A 14,042-nucleotide genomic window follows, 5' to 3' on the forward strand; every position below is an offset into this window, starting at 1 on the left:
TATTATATCCTATAAAAAAAACACACACACACCAAACTATTGTTTGTCTTATATATTTATCACAACATATAATAATAATATGTTTTATATGTTTATATGTATATTCAAAATATATAAAATTTGATTTTTACACACAGATAGTTATACATATAAAGTTTTAAAATGTATATATATATATATATATATATATATATATATATATATATATATATATATATATATATATATATATATATATTCATTTTTTATTTAAGAAAATACTTTCACATAGTTTTTTTTTTGGCAATCGGTCTGTTTTGCCTATAAATACATTTTAAATATATTTTATTATGTCGGGTTCAACAAAATATATATACATGTTCAAAAATGTATTTTATTGAGCTTCACTGTTTATATTTAAAATATATTTTGACCAGACAAGTATGTAAATATTTTATCAGCTACATGGCCAAAATGAAAGCAATATACCCTGATACTCAAATTTCAATTAAGGCTCCCAAGTAATCAAATACTGTACAAACGTCTGTGCAATAAAATGTTCCTCAGGGAGTGAAAAAACTAAATAAACAATCGCTGATTGATTTTTATCACTCAAAAGTTGCTCAGGAGACTTAAAAGCATCTTAAAGACAAGTAAAAGCCTGGATGGTACTGAACACACCATGTGGTCTAGCTAGTAGCATTACATTTGAGTCCTCAAGCTCTGCTGCTTACATGGCAAAAATGATCCGCCACAGTTAACCACCACTGAGCCAGAGGTAACAATGCACCAGTATGTCAATGACCTGTCCATAGAAATGCTGGTCGCCATTCCCAAGTGGACCTCTGGTATATAAGGAGGCTACACACACTACAAAAATACAGCTAAATATACCGAACAAAGTAGAATTGAGGTCATAAAATGATGTGATAATTAATGCTTTAAACAATCCAGAAATGAACTGTTTTCACCCTGTGTTAATGAGCAGCCAAAATGTCCATCCAGAGCAAGCACTAGCCCTCCCTAACATATGTGTGTGTGTGTGTGTGTGTGTGTACAGCTAATTGAGGAAGTCTGGGGGATGTGTGTGACTCTCCTTGGAGGCCAGTCGTCAGTTGCCATAGCGACCTGCTCTCCCACCTTGTGTCGGTCCTGTGCTTTTGTGGAGGTGTGAGAGGAGGTGGAGGACTCTCTCTAGCTTTCTCTCTCTTTCCACCCCCTCTCACTGCGCTACTGTATCTCAAAGCTGTTAAAAACATCCCTTCCATTTTAACTATTCGGTCGGCATGAGCTAGAGCGAACAGAAAGTTGAGTGTGGTGAGGTTTTGGTCGATCCCAGGTAAAGAATTATTATCAAAGGCTGTAGAAACAGTCATCCGAATTTGCCATCTGTTTAGCTGCTTCGGTGCCATTGCAATTTGAAAAGAAAACACAAGTTCTGCATGGAGGTTCAGCGGTTTCAAAAGATGGAACATTTATTCAGCACACAGCCTGACAGAAATGTTTTTCTTGTTTTTCTGAAAGGTGGCTAGATTGACAGGACTTTATCTGCTGCTGGTGCTGGCGATGAAATGTTAATTTTACATGAGTCAAACTTGCATCAAGACAGACGATTGGACTGTTGACTTTGGCTTGGTCTTTTTTTCGGCGCTTAAAATGGATTTCCAGGGGCTCGAGTTGGCTAAGCTCTGTGATATGAAGAGAGAAATGAAAAAGTGTGGAGAATATCTTTAATTATTGTCTTGGATTACCAAAGGTTCTGCAGAAGCTAGCATGATGGCTTATAAAAATAAATTTTCCTGTTTGTTTTAGTGTTAATTCATTGGTGTCAATCAACCAAGGGAATGGTTTGAAATTATTATAATTTTTTTGATATTAATACATAAATTTCAAGATAGAGATATAAACTGAAAGAGAGGTTGGCAGTCACTGTGTATATGAACTGCTAGCCAGGTTGCTAAAAAAGCCAGTGGAGCATGACATTTATGTGAAGCCGAGGGCAAGTGTATGCCTGACTGCTCTAACACCTGCCTTCAACCCGTATACATGACTTTAATAAAGAAGAAAATGCTTTAACAGCCTGGCTTAGGTGAGTATACCTGGGGATACCATAGATGTTTTAAGAAAAGATCATTAAAATGGAGAAACTAGACCTTGAAGGAGAGTCTAATCTGTCTTAAAGGGACAGTTCAAGCTAAAATTAAAATAGCTGTCTTTAAAGCCCACACATTTTTTTCGATTCGAATTGCACAAAACTCATCCCTCAAAAAAAGTGAGGTGCGCTCTGATTGAAGTGTTGTGATTGGCCGAATTCCTCAAGCGTGTGACAGAAATGTTACACCCCTCACCGTAATGTGTTGCAGTATCTCGGCGCTATGACACACAAAAAAAGATATTACAAATAAGGCATTGATTATCATGACTTGGTACTGTCTTTTTACACACCGTTTTGCATCGCGCCTCTTAAACATAACACCATCTGCATTCACGATCGGAGTAATGACAAATAAGCACTAACCTTCACCGCTCAAACCTCACATTTGAATAGCAAGTATCAGGTTCTTTTAATAAGGAAACATAACATAACATAATCGCCCCATTTATAGTCTCCAGAACAGGAATCAGTCCTTCGTAAATGTGCTGAATACACTCTAATAGTTGGGTTGAACTGTTCTGGAGCTGTGTTGTAAACCAAACTTAACAGTGATTTCTAGTTGTGACTTCATCAAGGTGAATAATAAATGACAAACTGATTTTCATGTGAGCTATTCCTTTAATTTGCATCTATTTACGTGCCTGTTGCAGACAAAGACTACATTTAAAAATATGACTGTTATCCTGAGGACAGGAATTGACAAATCATTGCTTTAGAAATGTTCTTCGTCTGACTTCTTACTCTAAAAAAAATTAATTGAAAGTTTCATTGGGGAACCAAAAGTGGTTCTCCTTTGGCATCAAAGTGAAAGCCTAAATTTGGAACCTTTGTTTTATACTTTAAAGTTTAAGTAAAAAAAAAAATTATTACATTTTATATGATTCATGTGTGATTTTTGCACAGTCAATAACAGATGTATAAAATTATTGTATCTTGGCTACAGCTGACATTGTGTGTTTGCTCTGAGAGACAAAAGTAACATACAATGTGTATTTAATCATACAGATATTTGATGACGTATTGAGTTATGTATACTTGGACAGACATATGTAGCTCGAATACACAAAAACCCTGTTAAACTAGATGTGCATGTAAACTTGCTATGTATGGATCTGATGGCCTCAGACCAGGATAACTGAGCAGCTGGCATGAAATGAACCTTGTCAGCTAACACTACTCTAACGCGCGCGCACACACACACACACACACACACACACACACACACACACACACACACACACACACACACACATGCACACTAACCTAAACAAACTTTTATATTGTTTCAGCTGAAGGGCCCTGAAATCTTCAGTCACATACACTGGACAAGACTGTGAGAAAGAAAGAGGGGTAGGTTATGGTCACTAAAAAAATAATAAAATCAATAGAAGCTTAGACATGGAAAATCAACGAATGAATGAGTAAAAACAAGCCACAAGAAGTTATTTCAGCTATTGGCATTTTAGTTCTTTAACATATTTATTCTGGTAACAATTTTCACTATTAACGAGTTTATTAGTACTTATAAAGCACATATTTTGTATTCCTAGCAAATACCCAAACTTAACAACTACCTTAATAACTATTAGGGAGCTGATTGAGGTAAAATAATAGTTAAAGATTTGTTGGTTGCATGAATTGGATTTTAAAATAAAGTTTGACCTTTTTATCTAATTTCATCTTAATTTGAATTGTTTTTGCTTTAATTAACTATAGCAAAGTTATATTAGAGAAAGAGGAAGAAATGGCTTTAATCTATAATCTGGAAAGCTGTTTGTGTACCCCCAGGTCGACGCTTATCATTTTCACCACCGACTTTCAAAAATACAAACCGCATAGACACATTTGAGGCATTATGGGCAATTGATCGCGCCGGGCAGGGTGTGCATCGTGACGTAAAAAATATCGTGACTTTCAAATCGAACAAAATGTGATTCAGATCCGAACAAACTCACAATATGCTTCATATGAATCACCTTTATAAATCAACAACTGCTCAGTGTCTCGATTCAGTACCTTTACCTTAAAACTGACAAGCATAACCTTGGACGTCTTGTTTCTTTTCAGTCTTATGTTCTCTTTAGTGGTTTTAGCGTCCAATATTTTTCTGTCCAATATTTTTCCCAAAGTCTAGTGCGTTTTTTTTAAACCCTAGATAATGTATTTCTCAGTGCTGTACGACTCCTTCAGACTCTCGCTGCCAAAATCAGCCCTACTGACCACCCCCCACACAGTCTGCAGGGGGCCAGGGAGTTTATGTGTGTGGAGGGAGTGTGTGTGCGATTGTCGGAATGTGTGTGTGCGTTTGAGGGAAGTACTTCCTCCTCGCCAGTATTCCCACAGCCTCCATTTTCCTGTTGTGCTCAATGTGTCCGACAGACCCAAATACACAAGCAAACGCAATCGCCATCGTATTCATTTGCCTTTATCCCGTGCGCCTTTCTTCCCATTCCTTCCATGTCTGTCTGTTAGTTTATCCCCCCGTAACCTCGCCGATGGTTATTGAAATTGCATGGTTGGTATCAGTGAAATTCCTCTCTAAACTGATGTAGCTGTTGATGAATTACTGCCAGAGCTGGTAATTCATTCCAGAGACCATAGTGGACAGAAATCATTTATGGGAAATGTGTTTGAACGAATCCCGTCGTATTCATTTTGACTGTCCTCATTGGGTGTGTGGTTATGCTAGTCGGTACATATACGCACACACGCACTCGCTCTGCCACGTCGTTTGGGGTCCGCTCCCCTGGCCCCCCTTACAGCCCCCAGTGCAGACCAGAGCGCAGTGGGAAAATGAGAGACAGCTTTTCGGCGTGGTGGAGGGAATGCTCGGACGATGAGAACATGTAGTGGAGAGAAGTCAATAAGGAGGGAGCTGCTGACTGGCCTGTGGAAAAGAGAGCGAAAGGAAAGGAGAGAGAGCGACATGTCATGATTCAGAGGAAAAATAGTTTGTTTTACAACCGTGTTCACATTTCAGGGGTCTTTCATATAGATCAGTCTGCGTTAAAACTAGACGAGGAATCAATTTCACGCCCTCTCTGCGTGTTACACATGGAGTGCCTTCAGTTGTCGGGCAGTCTGAGGGTTAGCTCATCCAAAAATGAAAATTCTGACGTCATTTGCTCATCTTCATTTTGTTCCAAACCTGCAAGTCTTTTGTTCATCTACAAACACGAAACATTTGTAATGAAACCTGAGAGATTTCCGTCTCTCTACTGAATGTCCACGCAACCAAAACTAGGATGTTTCCAAAATGTAATCCAAAAGTAATCCAAATCAATCACGCTGTTCTGAAAACATGCTAGAATTTGGCCTTATTTTGCGTATACACGTCGGTCAACATACACACATTAAGCACACTAAAAACTGTAAACTGTAGATCAACTGTACATACTGACACACAAGAACAAGTATCATTGGTTCCTGTAAAAGGTCAAACGTGCTTGTTTGACATAAAAGAAGAAGCAAACACATTTGAGCTTCCATTTATCGTTTGTGATGTGCCCTATGTGCACTGATTCGTGTTTAATTGCGAATAAAAGTAGATTAAATGTGTTCATCAAACAAAGTGATCATGTCTCTTAGATCGAACAGCTTAATTCGGGTAAATTACATTTATGATGTCTTTAAGTGTCACGGTTTTGGTGAAATGGACTTTCATTGGAGGAACATACACCTCTCAGGTTTCATTATGAATTGTATTTTAAAGATGAACAACGATATAATGGCTTTGGAAAGACATAAAGGTGAACAAATGATGTCAGGATTTTCATTTTTGGGTGCAATAACCCTTTAAACAAGGGCAGTTCGTTAAAAAAGACAATTCTGTCATCACTCTCATGTCGTTCCAAACCAGAATGACTTTTTGTCTTCAGTGGAATACAAAAGAAAGTGTTCTAAAGAACACTTTTTGTCCATATAATAAAAGTTAATGGGTCCATTTTTTTTTTTATATTGCCTTTTGTGTTCTATAGAAGGAAGAAAGTCATACAGGTTTGGAATGAGGATGAGTAAATGCTGACAGAATTGTCATTTTTGAGTGAACTGCCCCTTTAAACGTCAGTACAAAATGTGAGTACTACTATAAACATTTGTCTGACTCATTTATTAGGGGCGCACACAAACTAGACCCATATGGCACTGAGCCGTGATGCCTATTACATTGCATCACAGGAAATATCCTTACGGGAAGAGTCTTTTGATAAACAAAACCTGTGCTGATAAAAAAATCATAATGGAAAGTAGGGACAATTTGTGGGGGTTACAGCTGAGGAGTTGAGAGAAAGAAGAAGAGTAAAAAGGGGAGGACAGGAGGGGGAAAGAGACGAGAAGAACGAGAGAAGCCAACAATGTGACAAAGAAATGAAAATGATAGAGTGCCTGCGAAGAAGTAAAGGATGAGTGAGAGAGAGAGAGCATAAATAAGAGGTTATTTTGAAGTGAGTGCCTCAGTAGGAAGACAAAAGAGAGGGGGCGAGAGAAAGAAGGGTGGTTGGCAAGGTTCGGAGGCCCTGGCTTAGCTCTGAGTCTGTCTCCTAATGGGCTCAGGGCTCCCTGATTTTCAAAGCCAGAGGGAAACATGAGCACAGGCTCCAACCTCAGCATTCCAACACACACACACACACACACACACACACACACACACACACACACACACACACACACACACACTCTCCCAGACCAACCTCGATCTCTCTCTCTCTTTCCGTTTCCCTTCTCCCCATCTTACAACAAACACTCTCATCCTTGCGTTCCCTTTCAATCCAACCTCAGCCTCACCAAACACACTTTCCCTCTCAAACCCACTTCACCCTTAAAAGAATAGTTCACCCAAAATGGAAATTCTGTCATCATTTACTCACCCCTCATATCCTTTTAAAGCAGTAAGACTTTCTTCAGTGGAACACAAAAGGAGAAATATTGAAACGTGTCCTGGTTCATTTTTTTTCCATACAGTTGCAATTAACAGAATGATGTACTGCTGGCATTTTTGTAGGCCAGCCGGTAAGTTAGCATCACCCTAAAGCCCTTGACAAAAACCCAATAGGATTTTCCATTGGCTTTTGGGTTGCTCCAGAAAATAAGCTCTGTGAACTTATATGTTTTGCTCATTAAGGCAATCTTCACAAATGAACACAACTTCAGTGGATTTTGAAGCCTAAATATAATCGCTAGAATTAAAAAGCTAAATGTAGGCTATAAACGACCTAGACCGCAGTCTCAAGAGTTCACCCTTACCACCAATTTTCCGACCGCTCTTTTAATCTTAATGTAAAATCTACAGGTTGGACATTTTCAGTTAGAATACTTTGCAAGAGCTTAAACATAAACAAAACGAGCCTGAAAAAGCAGACTATAAATTTCACTTAGGTTTTATTATATTACTGCCCCTTAATCTGCATGTTTCCACCCATGGCACTGTCATTTTGTCTTTGCTTTTAACGCCATGGCAAACGTTTATCAGATCAACTGATGGTCAACTGTTCTGTTTTTGACTGCAGAGTCTCATCCCCAGAGAACTACAAGAGAGAACTGGATTTATTGATTTATTTACTATATATTATACTTCTGCCACACAAGTTTTTAACATAAACTTGTATGTGTTTGATGGTTTAAGCACATCGAGACATGAAAGAGAACCCTCTCAAAAGGGGCAGTTTTAAAAATGTTATAATAAATGATCTGTGCTGTATTTTGAGCTCACAATTCTCAGATATGTTCTTTAGATAAGTTTTTAGGTTTCAAAAAGTGTGGCACGGTAGAACTAGGCCTAATTTAAAGGAATTTATTTTAGCAGCTATTACAGAAATGTAAGAAAACATTACAGGTGTGCATCTTGACACAGAACAATGACACTGACATATTTTAGACAGCTTAAAACTTACATTGTATTGAAAAAATAACATTTTGCCTGCTGTGGCCATGGTACGGCAATGTTCCTTGTTTATTACATCAGAATGAGAGTGTAGTTCCTAGTCATATCATCTACCGCAACGTTTCATTTTCTGTCACGCTGAGTACAGAATGTCAGAAGAGTCAAGTTTTAAATAGGAACATTTTTTAAACGAGATGCTTCCGGTCTAATCAGATTCAATGATCTATGCTAAGCTATGCTAAATATGCTATCGCCAGACCCAGAGATCAACTGAATGAATTCAAAAAACGTTAAAACTCAACTTTATGAGAATGAGAGAATGAGCCTGCTTTTCAAAAAAAGTGTAGTGTTCCTTTAAAACATTTTCTTTTTGTGTTTTACAGAAGAAAGTAAGCCATTCCGGTCTGTAATAATTTGAAGGAGAGTAAATGAAGACTTGAACTGCAGTGCCGCCTCATTAGCATCCTGAGTCATTGTTCTATTGGTGCCTTATTATATGTGTCGACCGCTCTTGCAAATGACAGCAGCAAACTGTCACTGACTCACAGGCACACTGACATGCAACCCATGCTTTATTGTTGTACAACCAAGCCACTGACATGGTTCTCTCTGTGGCACTGCTTTCATAATACCACAGTAAAAAGACTGCCGAATGCCTTCTTCTCTCACACCACAGTCTGCAGGCTTTAAACTGCCTCACTACTCTTCCGAGTCCCATCAAAGTTCCACACGGGTTATACCGAGATGTAAAATGCCATCCGATGTGTCTGTCTTATTATAGATACTGGAAGTTGATCAGTTGGTGTGTGTGTGTGTGTGTGTGTGGGAACTCTCCTCCATCTGACACATCAATTTGTTCTCACCCTTCTGACAACACAAGACATCGCCATAGCAACCTCTCACTTTGTCACCCTGCTTTGGTCCTGTTGAGAATGCATGAAGTGATAGCACACTTACAAGCACACAAGATGACCTCACCACATCTTTGTTGTTCATTGGAGATGTGCAGTTATTACACTGAGAATTGCATCATTATAACTCTGAGATCTAGTTGGCTGACTCAGCCTTTCAAGGTAACATTATAACCATTATAATAATAGCATTTAGCAAATACCATTTCACACTGTCTCTTGACTAGAATTTTATTTCAATTGGCTTGTTAAGTTGTGATGCAATGAATAGGCTCGCTGTTTCCTGATGTAAGCCTCTATTCTGTTTCAACTGAGAATACTATATTAACAGCCATTTACGAACACTGTTCATAGCACACCTACTGAATAAGCTAAGCTTTTAAAACAAAGACAACAATTTTTATAGATCCATAAGGGATGAATCACTGTCTGGCCAACTGAGTCATTCGAGATCGAGGTAAAGGTTAGAATCATTATATTGGTAGTATTTCAGCATACAATAAGTTTATACTGGTATACATGGTACGTTGTTTGCTTTTTGTGCTTAGACGCAGAAACAGTGCCGTGTGACATCAGACTTAAAAAGTAAATCATTTGGCATTAATGGCATTAATGTTTAATAAAAATACAAATATATTAAATGAAACATTCCTTAACATTAGCATATTGTGCCTATTTGGTTGTTTTTAGGAACTAATCAATAATAGCGCGATATTCTTCGCAAGCTATTTTTCTTACAAAGAATGTTATATTTAACATTCCAGGAAAAAGTTGAATATTCATTACCTGGAATCATATGGACCTAAGAGGTTTGATTTAGGCAAATCAACCAAACCATCTGGATGCTCTAGCAGCCATAAAAAACAGTTGTTCTCAATCTTTTTGACTCCAAGCTTGTCTACAACAATTTTCCAGTCTTTTGTGATATGTGTTTGTGAAGTTTGCATGTATAAATATAGATGTTTGTATTGATTTATTTATACATGCATATAGACATAGGCTAGCATATATACCAAATACATTTTTTATTAATAAATAATCACACTTATTCTATCTCATATGTCCATGTTTTTTTTTAATTTTTAGGGTATGTGTATTTAAGTGTTACGACTTATTTTAAAACTCGATTTGTCTCATTTTAAGTCATTTTGAGGCTCACTTGTAAATTTGATGACAGAAGTATAAGAGCAGCATATACCGCAGCAACCACCCACATCATTTAAACACCATGGGAGGTGAGTTTCGCACCATCAAGCATTGCTCACATTTTCTTCTGAACATTTAAAAGTCTATACGTTAATTCTAGCAACTGTTTTACATTATTTAGGCCAAAAAAGAGCGAAATCATTCTTGTTCTGATTCAAACAGCTATGACATTGTCATCAAATATTTGCCGAGCCTTGTAATGGGAGTGATTCTAGGTGCAAGTACAGTTTTAAGATGTGTGTTAACGGGAGTGAAATGTGCCCTTGGCTGGACTAACATATCTGGCTGCCCACCTTCCCGTCTTCATCCCTCCCTATTCTCACATGTCTGCTAGGCAATGCCAGATCAGGACAAAGCTACAGTGTTCAGGAAACTGTACTGCCGTTCCAGTGCTAAACAGCTGTGGAGCTCCAGGTGAAATAGACCACCAGTCAGTGGGCAAGGACAAAAGAAGCATATATATATACACATGCGCACCCTGAGGCTGTACAACAACTATATGGGGGTAGAATCTAACATTGTAAACGATGTGCAGAGAATGAGATTTCACATTAAGCAAAGGTTCCATTCCATTATATTGAAAACAATAGAAATGACCCCTCAAAGAAAAGAAAAAACAGCTAATCTCAACCTCTGTGAATTGTAGCACTGGCTCTGGTTAGATGTTTGTTTTATAACCAAACTTCATTGTTGACTGAAAGAATGTTTCTCACGCAAACATGCATTGCCAAACCAGCGTTCACTTATCCATTCATTTCTGGAAGCCTTTTTCATATATCCAGCATATATTGAGTAAGTAAGAGGACGGGTTAGAGCTAGAGCTAGAGCTAGAGAAACATCACCTCTAATGTGTGTGGTCAACCTCATAGCCACTCTAAACTGTAAACAAATTTTCTTTGTATGTTTCTAGTTTAGCTCATTCCATCCAATGGCTTCAGAAACCAAGAATTAGAATCAAAAACACACATTTCGAGATGAGGATGTGACAGAAATCTGTGGCAATGGAAGCGCGAAAGATTATTAAATAGCTTGCTAAGAATTCTAGAACCCCTAGAATGTTTACTTAAACTCTGATCTCTCGGACGGGTTTGAACTAACTTTAAAAATACCAGTTAGGACCGACGAGGAGAACAATTTCGGAATATCAAACCAGCTAAGCAATCCTCTAAAAGCCCTGCACAGCTTTTATTCAACTTGAATCTGTGCACGTTGCATCAGACTAGGACTCTCAATAAACACAAAAATGTTTTTCAGGCTGACCCAAGTACGGAGATATAGAAATATTTCTTGCTCTATTGCAAGAGATTTCTTTAACAAACATAGAAAATTAATTAATTGCCTTCATTTATGACTCCTTCACACATGCATTTGGCCTTTTAAGCAGAAGAAGATGGCAATCTTAAAAGTGCAACATATAAACTAAAATATGCCATATTATGCTGCACTCTCTTATTCGAAAATTAATATTTGCATTTAAAATATATGCATCACCAGAATTCACTTATTTTTTCATCATCATGAGTCAATTTATAGACCAACAGAAGAGAACACCTTTCACCAGCATCCTGTGAAGAGCTGCTTGCAAGCTTTGAAACCTGTAGAGCGGTCTTGATGTTCATCATCAACAATAGTGTGATAAAGTGTTGGTTGTCTGACAGCAGACTAGTCACACAGGAAACCAGTGGGCAGACAGACTTGTACATTGCTCCAGCTTTGGTTAACACTTCCTGTCGCTGGATGAAGCACTTCCTGTTTTAGTTCCAGCTGTTGAAAGCATCTCTCAGTATAAGTTCAAAGCATGTTGCAACAAACTTCAGTAATTGCATCTAACCTAACTGCATCATGTATAGCAAATACAATTGTATACATATTTTTGGTACAATTATTGCATCATTTTTCTTTTTTTATTGCTTTGTGGTCCATGAAAACATATAAATCTACATATATTTATCAGTAAATAAATAACAATGCACTTTAAATTTTATAATATTCATTTAAAATGCACAACAGGCAGGCTGAATAGGGCATGTAAGTCATTCTTATACAGATCTTTGATTGGACTGGATGGTATTGTGGTATCCTTTCTGCCCAGACCTCATCTGCGAGGTTAAAAGTACTTACCAAAAGACCACAGTCCATACTCAGACCTAATGTGTATGCTAATGCTTTTTTCCCCTTCTTTTTCTGGGAATAGATCAGCTAGACTAATTTACAAAAACATAAACCATCACTTCATGTCCAAATACAATTAGAAAAGTAAATATACTTATCAATCATTTGTTAGATGTGTGTGTGTGTAATATTACTGACTTCCCCTGCCTGTGTTAGCATAACTAAACACATAGCATTAAGGGTTATTTTTCACGTTAACCTTAGTCACAACTGAAATACTAAGTTTTAATTAATACAATTTTGAGCCATTAATTTTTTTTTAAGAATTTGACAGTTAACATTCAAATGGCAACAAGGCATTACAATCAAGATATTCACATTTTTAGAAAAATGTTAAAAAAAAATAAAATAACTTTAAAATGATAGTTTTAAAAATGGAAGTGAATCTCTGTCGCCATCTGCTGTCCATACGCCACAGAGCACGTCATCAGCCTCTCTAGCAGCAGGGGGCGTGGCATATATTTAAACTCATCATCGCTGCATTTGCACTTGCCTCTGCAAACACGCAAACTATCCTGTGCGCTCAGCGCCTCCGTGCCATCACCGAGCGGGGCTTTTCTGTTCCTCCTCGAGCCAGCAAACGGGTTCGGTGGAGGAGAGACACTTCAAGGTGTGAATCCGAGGAGCGATGTTTGCAGCAGATTAACGGAGTTGTGTCGGAGGCACGCGGCGCGCACCGGTAGCGGGAAACACCTTGTTCTTTCGAGTCGAGACATCTGGGAAGTGAAATTTCAGAGTAGTTACAGGAAATCAATAAGCGTACTTGAAGCAGGGGCCAGCAGGTAAGTTTTGAGTCATTCCACTCGAGATGCTCGTAGGGTGCCACAGGTGCGCAGTGTTATGAATCACATCAAGCGTATTTTGGGGTTGCAAACATGTAGGCGATAACATTTTAACCCGTTCAGAGTCGCTCCAGAACACTTTACTTTGATGGAAGTGTTTTTTTTTTGTCCTTTGGTGTCACAAACCCCAAATGACTTTGTTTTAGATTAGATGAGATGCTGCTAATGTATCACTTAATGTATAACGCGCATTGCTTTGCCAAAAAAAATAAGAAAGCTTTGTAAAAACAATTTTATTGACTGTATTAATACAAGTATTATTTTTTTTTTGCTTATTTTTTGTCTTTGATGTGTTTTTTTCTCAATGTAGCAAAGACCTGTATACTCTTGGAAAAACTGTTGAATGTCATTTAAGCTGTGATTCTAATATAAAATTCTGTCAAATGTGTACCGTTTTATGTTTACAGTTATATTGAGTTATAGTTTATCTGACAAATCAATGCAGTGGCAGCTATAACAATAATAATCGTTGTTATTGTTACTATTATTGTTATTATTACTATTATTATTATAGTATTTAAAATAGCTAGAAATAACAGTAAATGCCTCGTCTATATATGGAGTCATTTTGGTAATTCACATTATCTTTGGTCCTGAAATGCACACAGGTGTGATTGCAGCGGCGATGGAGTGGCGTCAGCAGTCTGCAGTCAGTTGCGAGCTGGCTTTTCTGGAGGCGCAGAGATGGCTTGAGGTAATGACATCACTCTCAAGCATTTTCCCATGCTGGCCACAAAAGTGCAGGTCTTTTCACCCTCATGTTCTGCTGAGGCTTTGTTCTTTGTGCGCTCAGAGAATCTGATGCTTTAAATATGCAAGTCTGTTGCAATAGTCAGTTTTTAAAACAGCCCGACAGATGTTATTGACGTCTTTTAGTATTACCTGCACTTTTTAAAATG

At 37.8% G+C, this 14,042-nt stretch overlaps 1 protein-coding gene across 12 annotated transcripts in view; it reads left to right on the plus strand.

Moving 5' to 3' along the window:
* The first annotated feature begins 12,781 nt into the window (after positions 1–12,781).
* The window catches only part of lmo7b (LIM domain 7b), a 29,416-nt gene continuing 28,155 nt past the window's right edge, over positions 12,782–14,042 (plus strand). For all 12 annotated transcript variants that reach the window (XM_043232725.1, XM_043232713.1, XM_043232714.1 and 9 more), the window contains exons 1-2: positions 12,782–13,083; positions 13,752–13,837. In XM_043232725.1, the coding sequence (XP_043088660.1) occupies positions 13,769–13,837 (69 nt within the window). In that variant the 5' untranslated portion in view covers positions 12,782–13,083; positions 13,752–13,768. The remainder of the gene's footprint in view (positions 13,084–13,751; positions 13,838–14,042) is intronic.

The sequence above is a fragment of the Puntigrus tetrazona genome, unplaced genomic scaffold (assembly GCF_018831695.1).
Source record: "Puntigrus tetrazona isolate hp1 unplaced genomic scaffold, ASM1883169v1 S000000647, whole genome shotgun sequence".
NCBI lineage: Eukaryota > Metazoa > Chordata > Actinopteri > Cypriniformes > Cyprinidae > Puntigrus > Puntigrus tetrazona.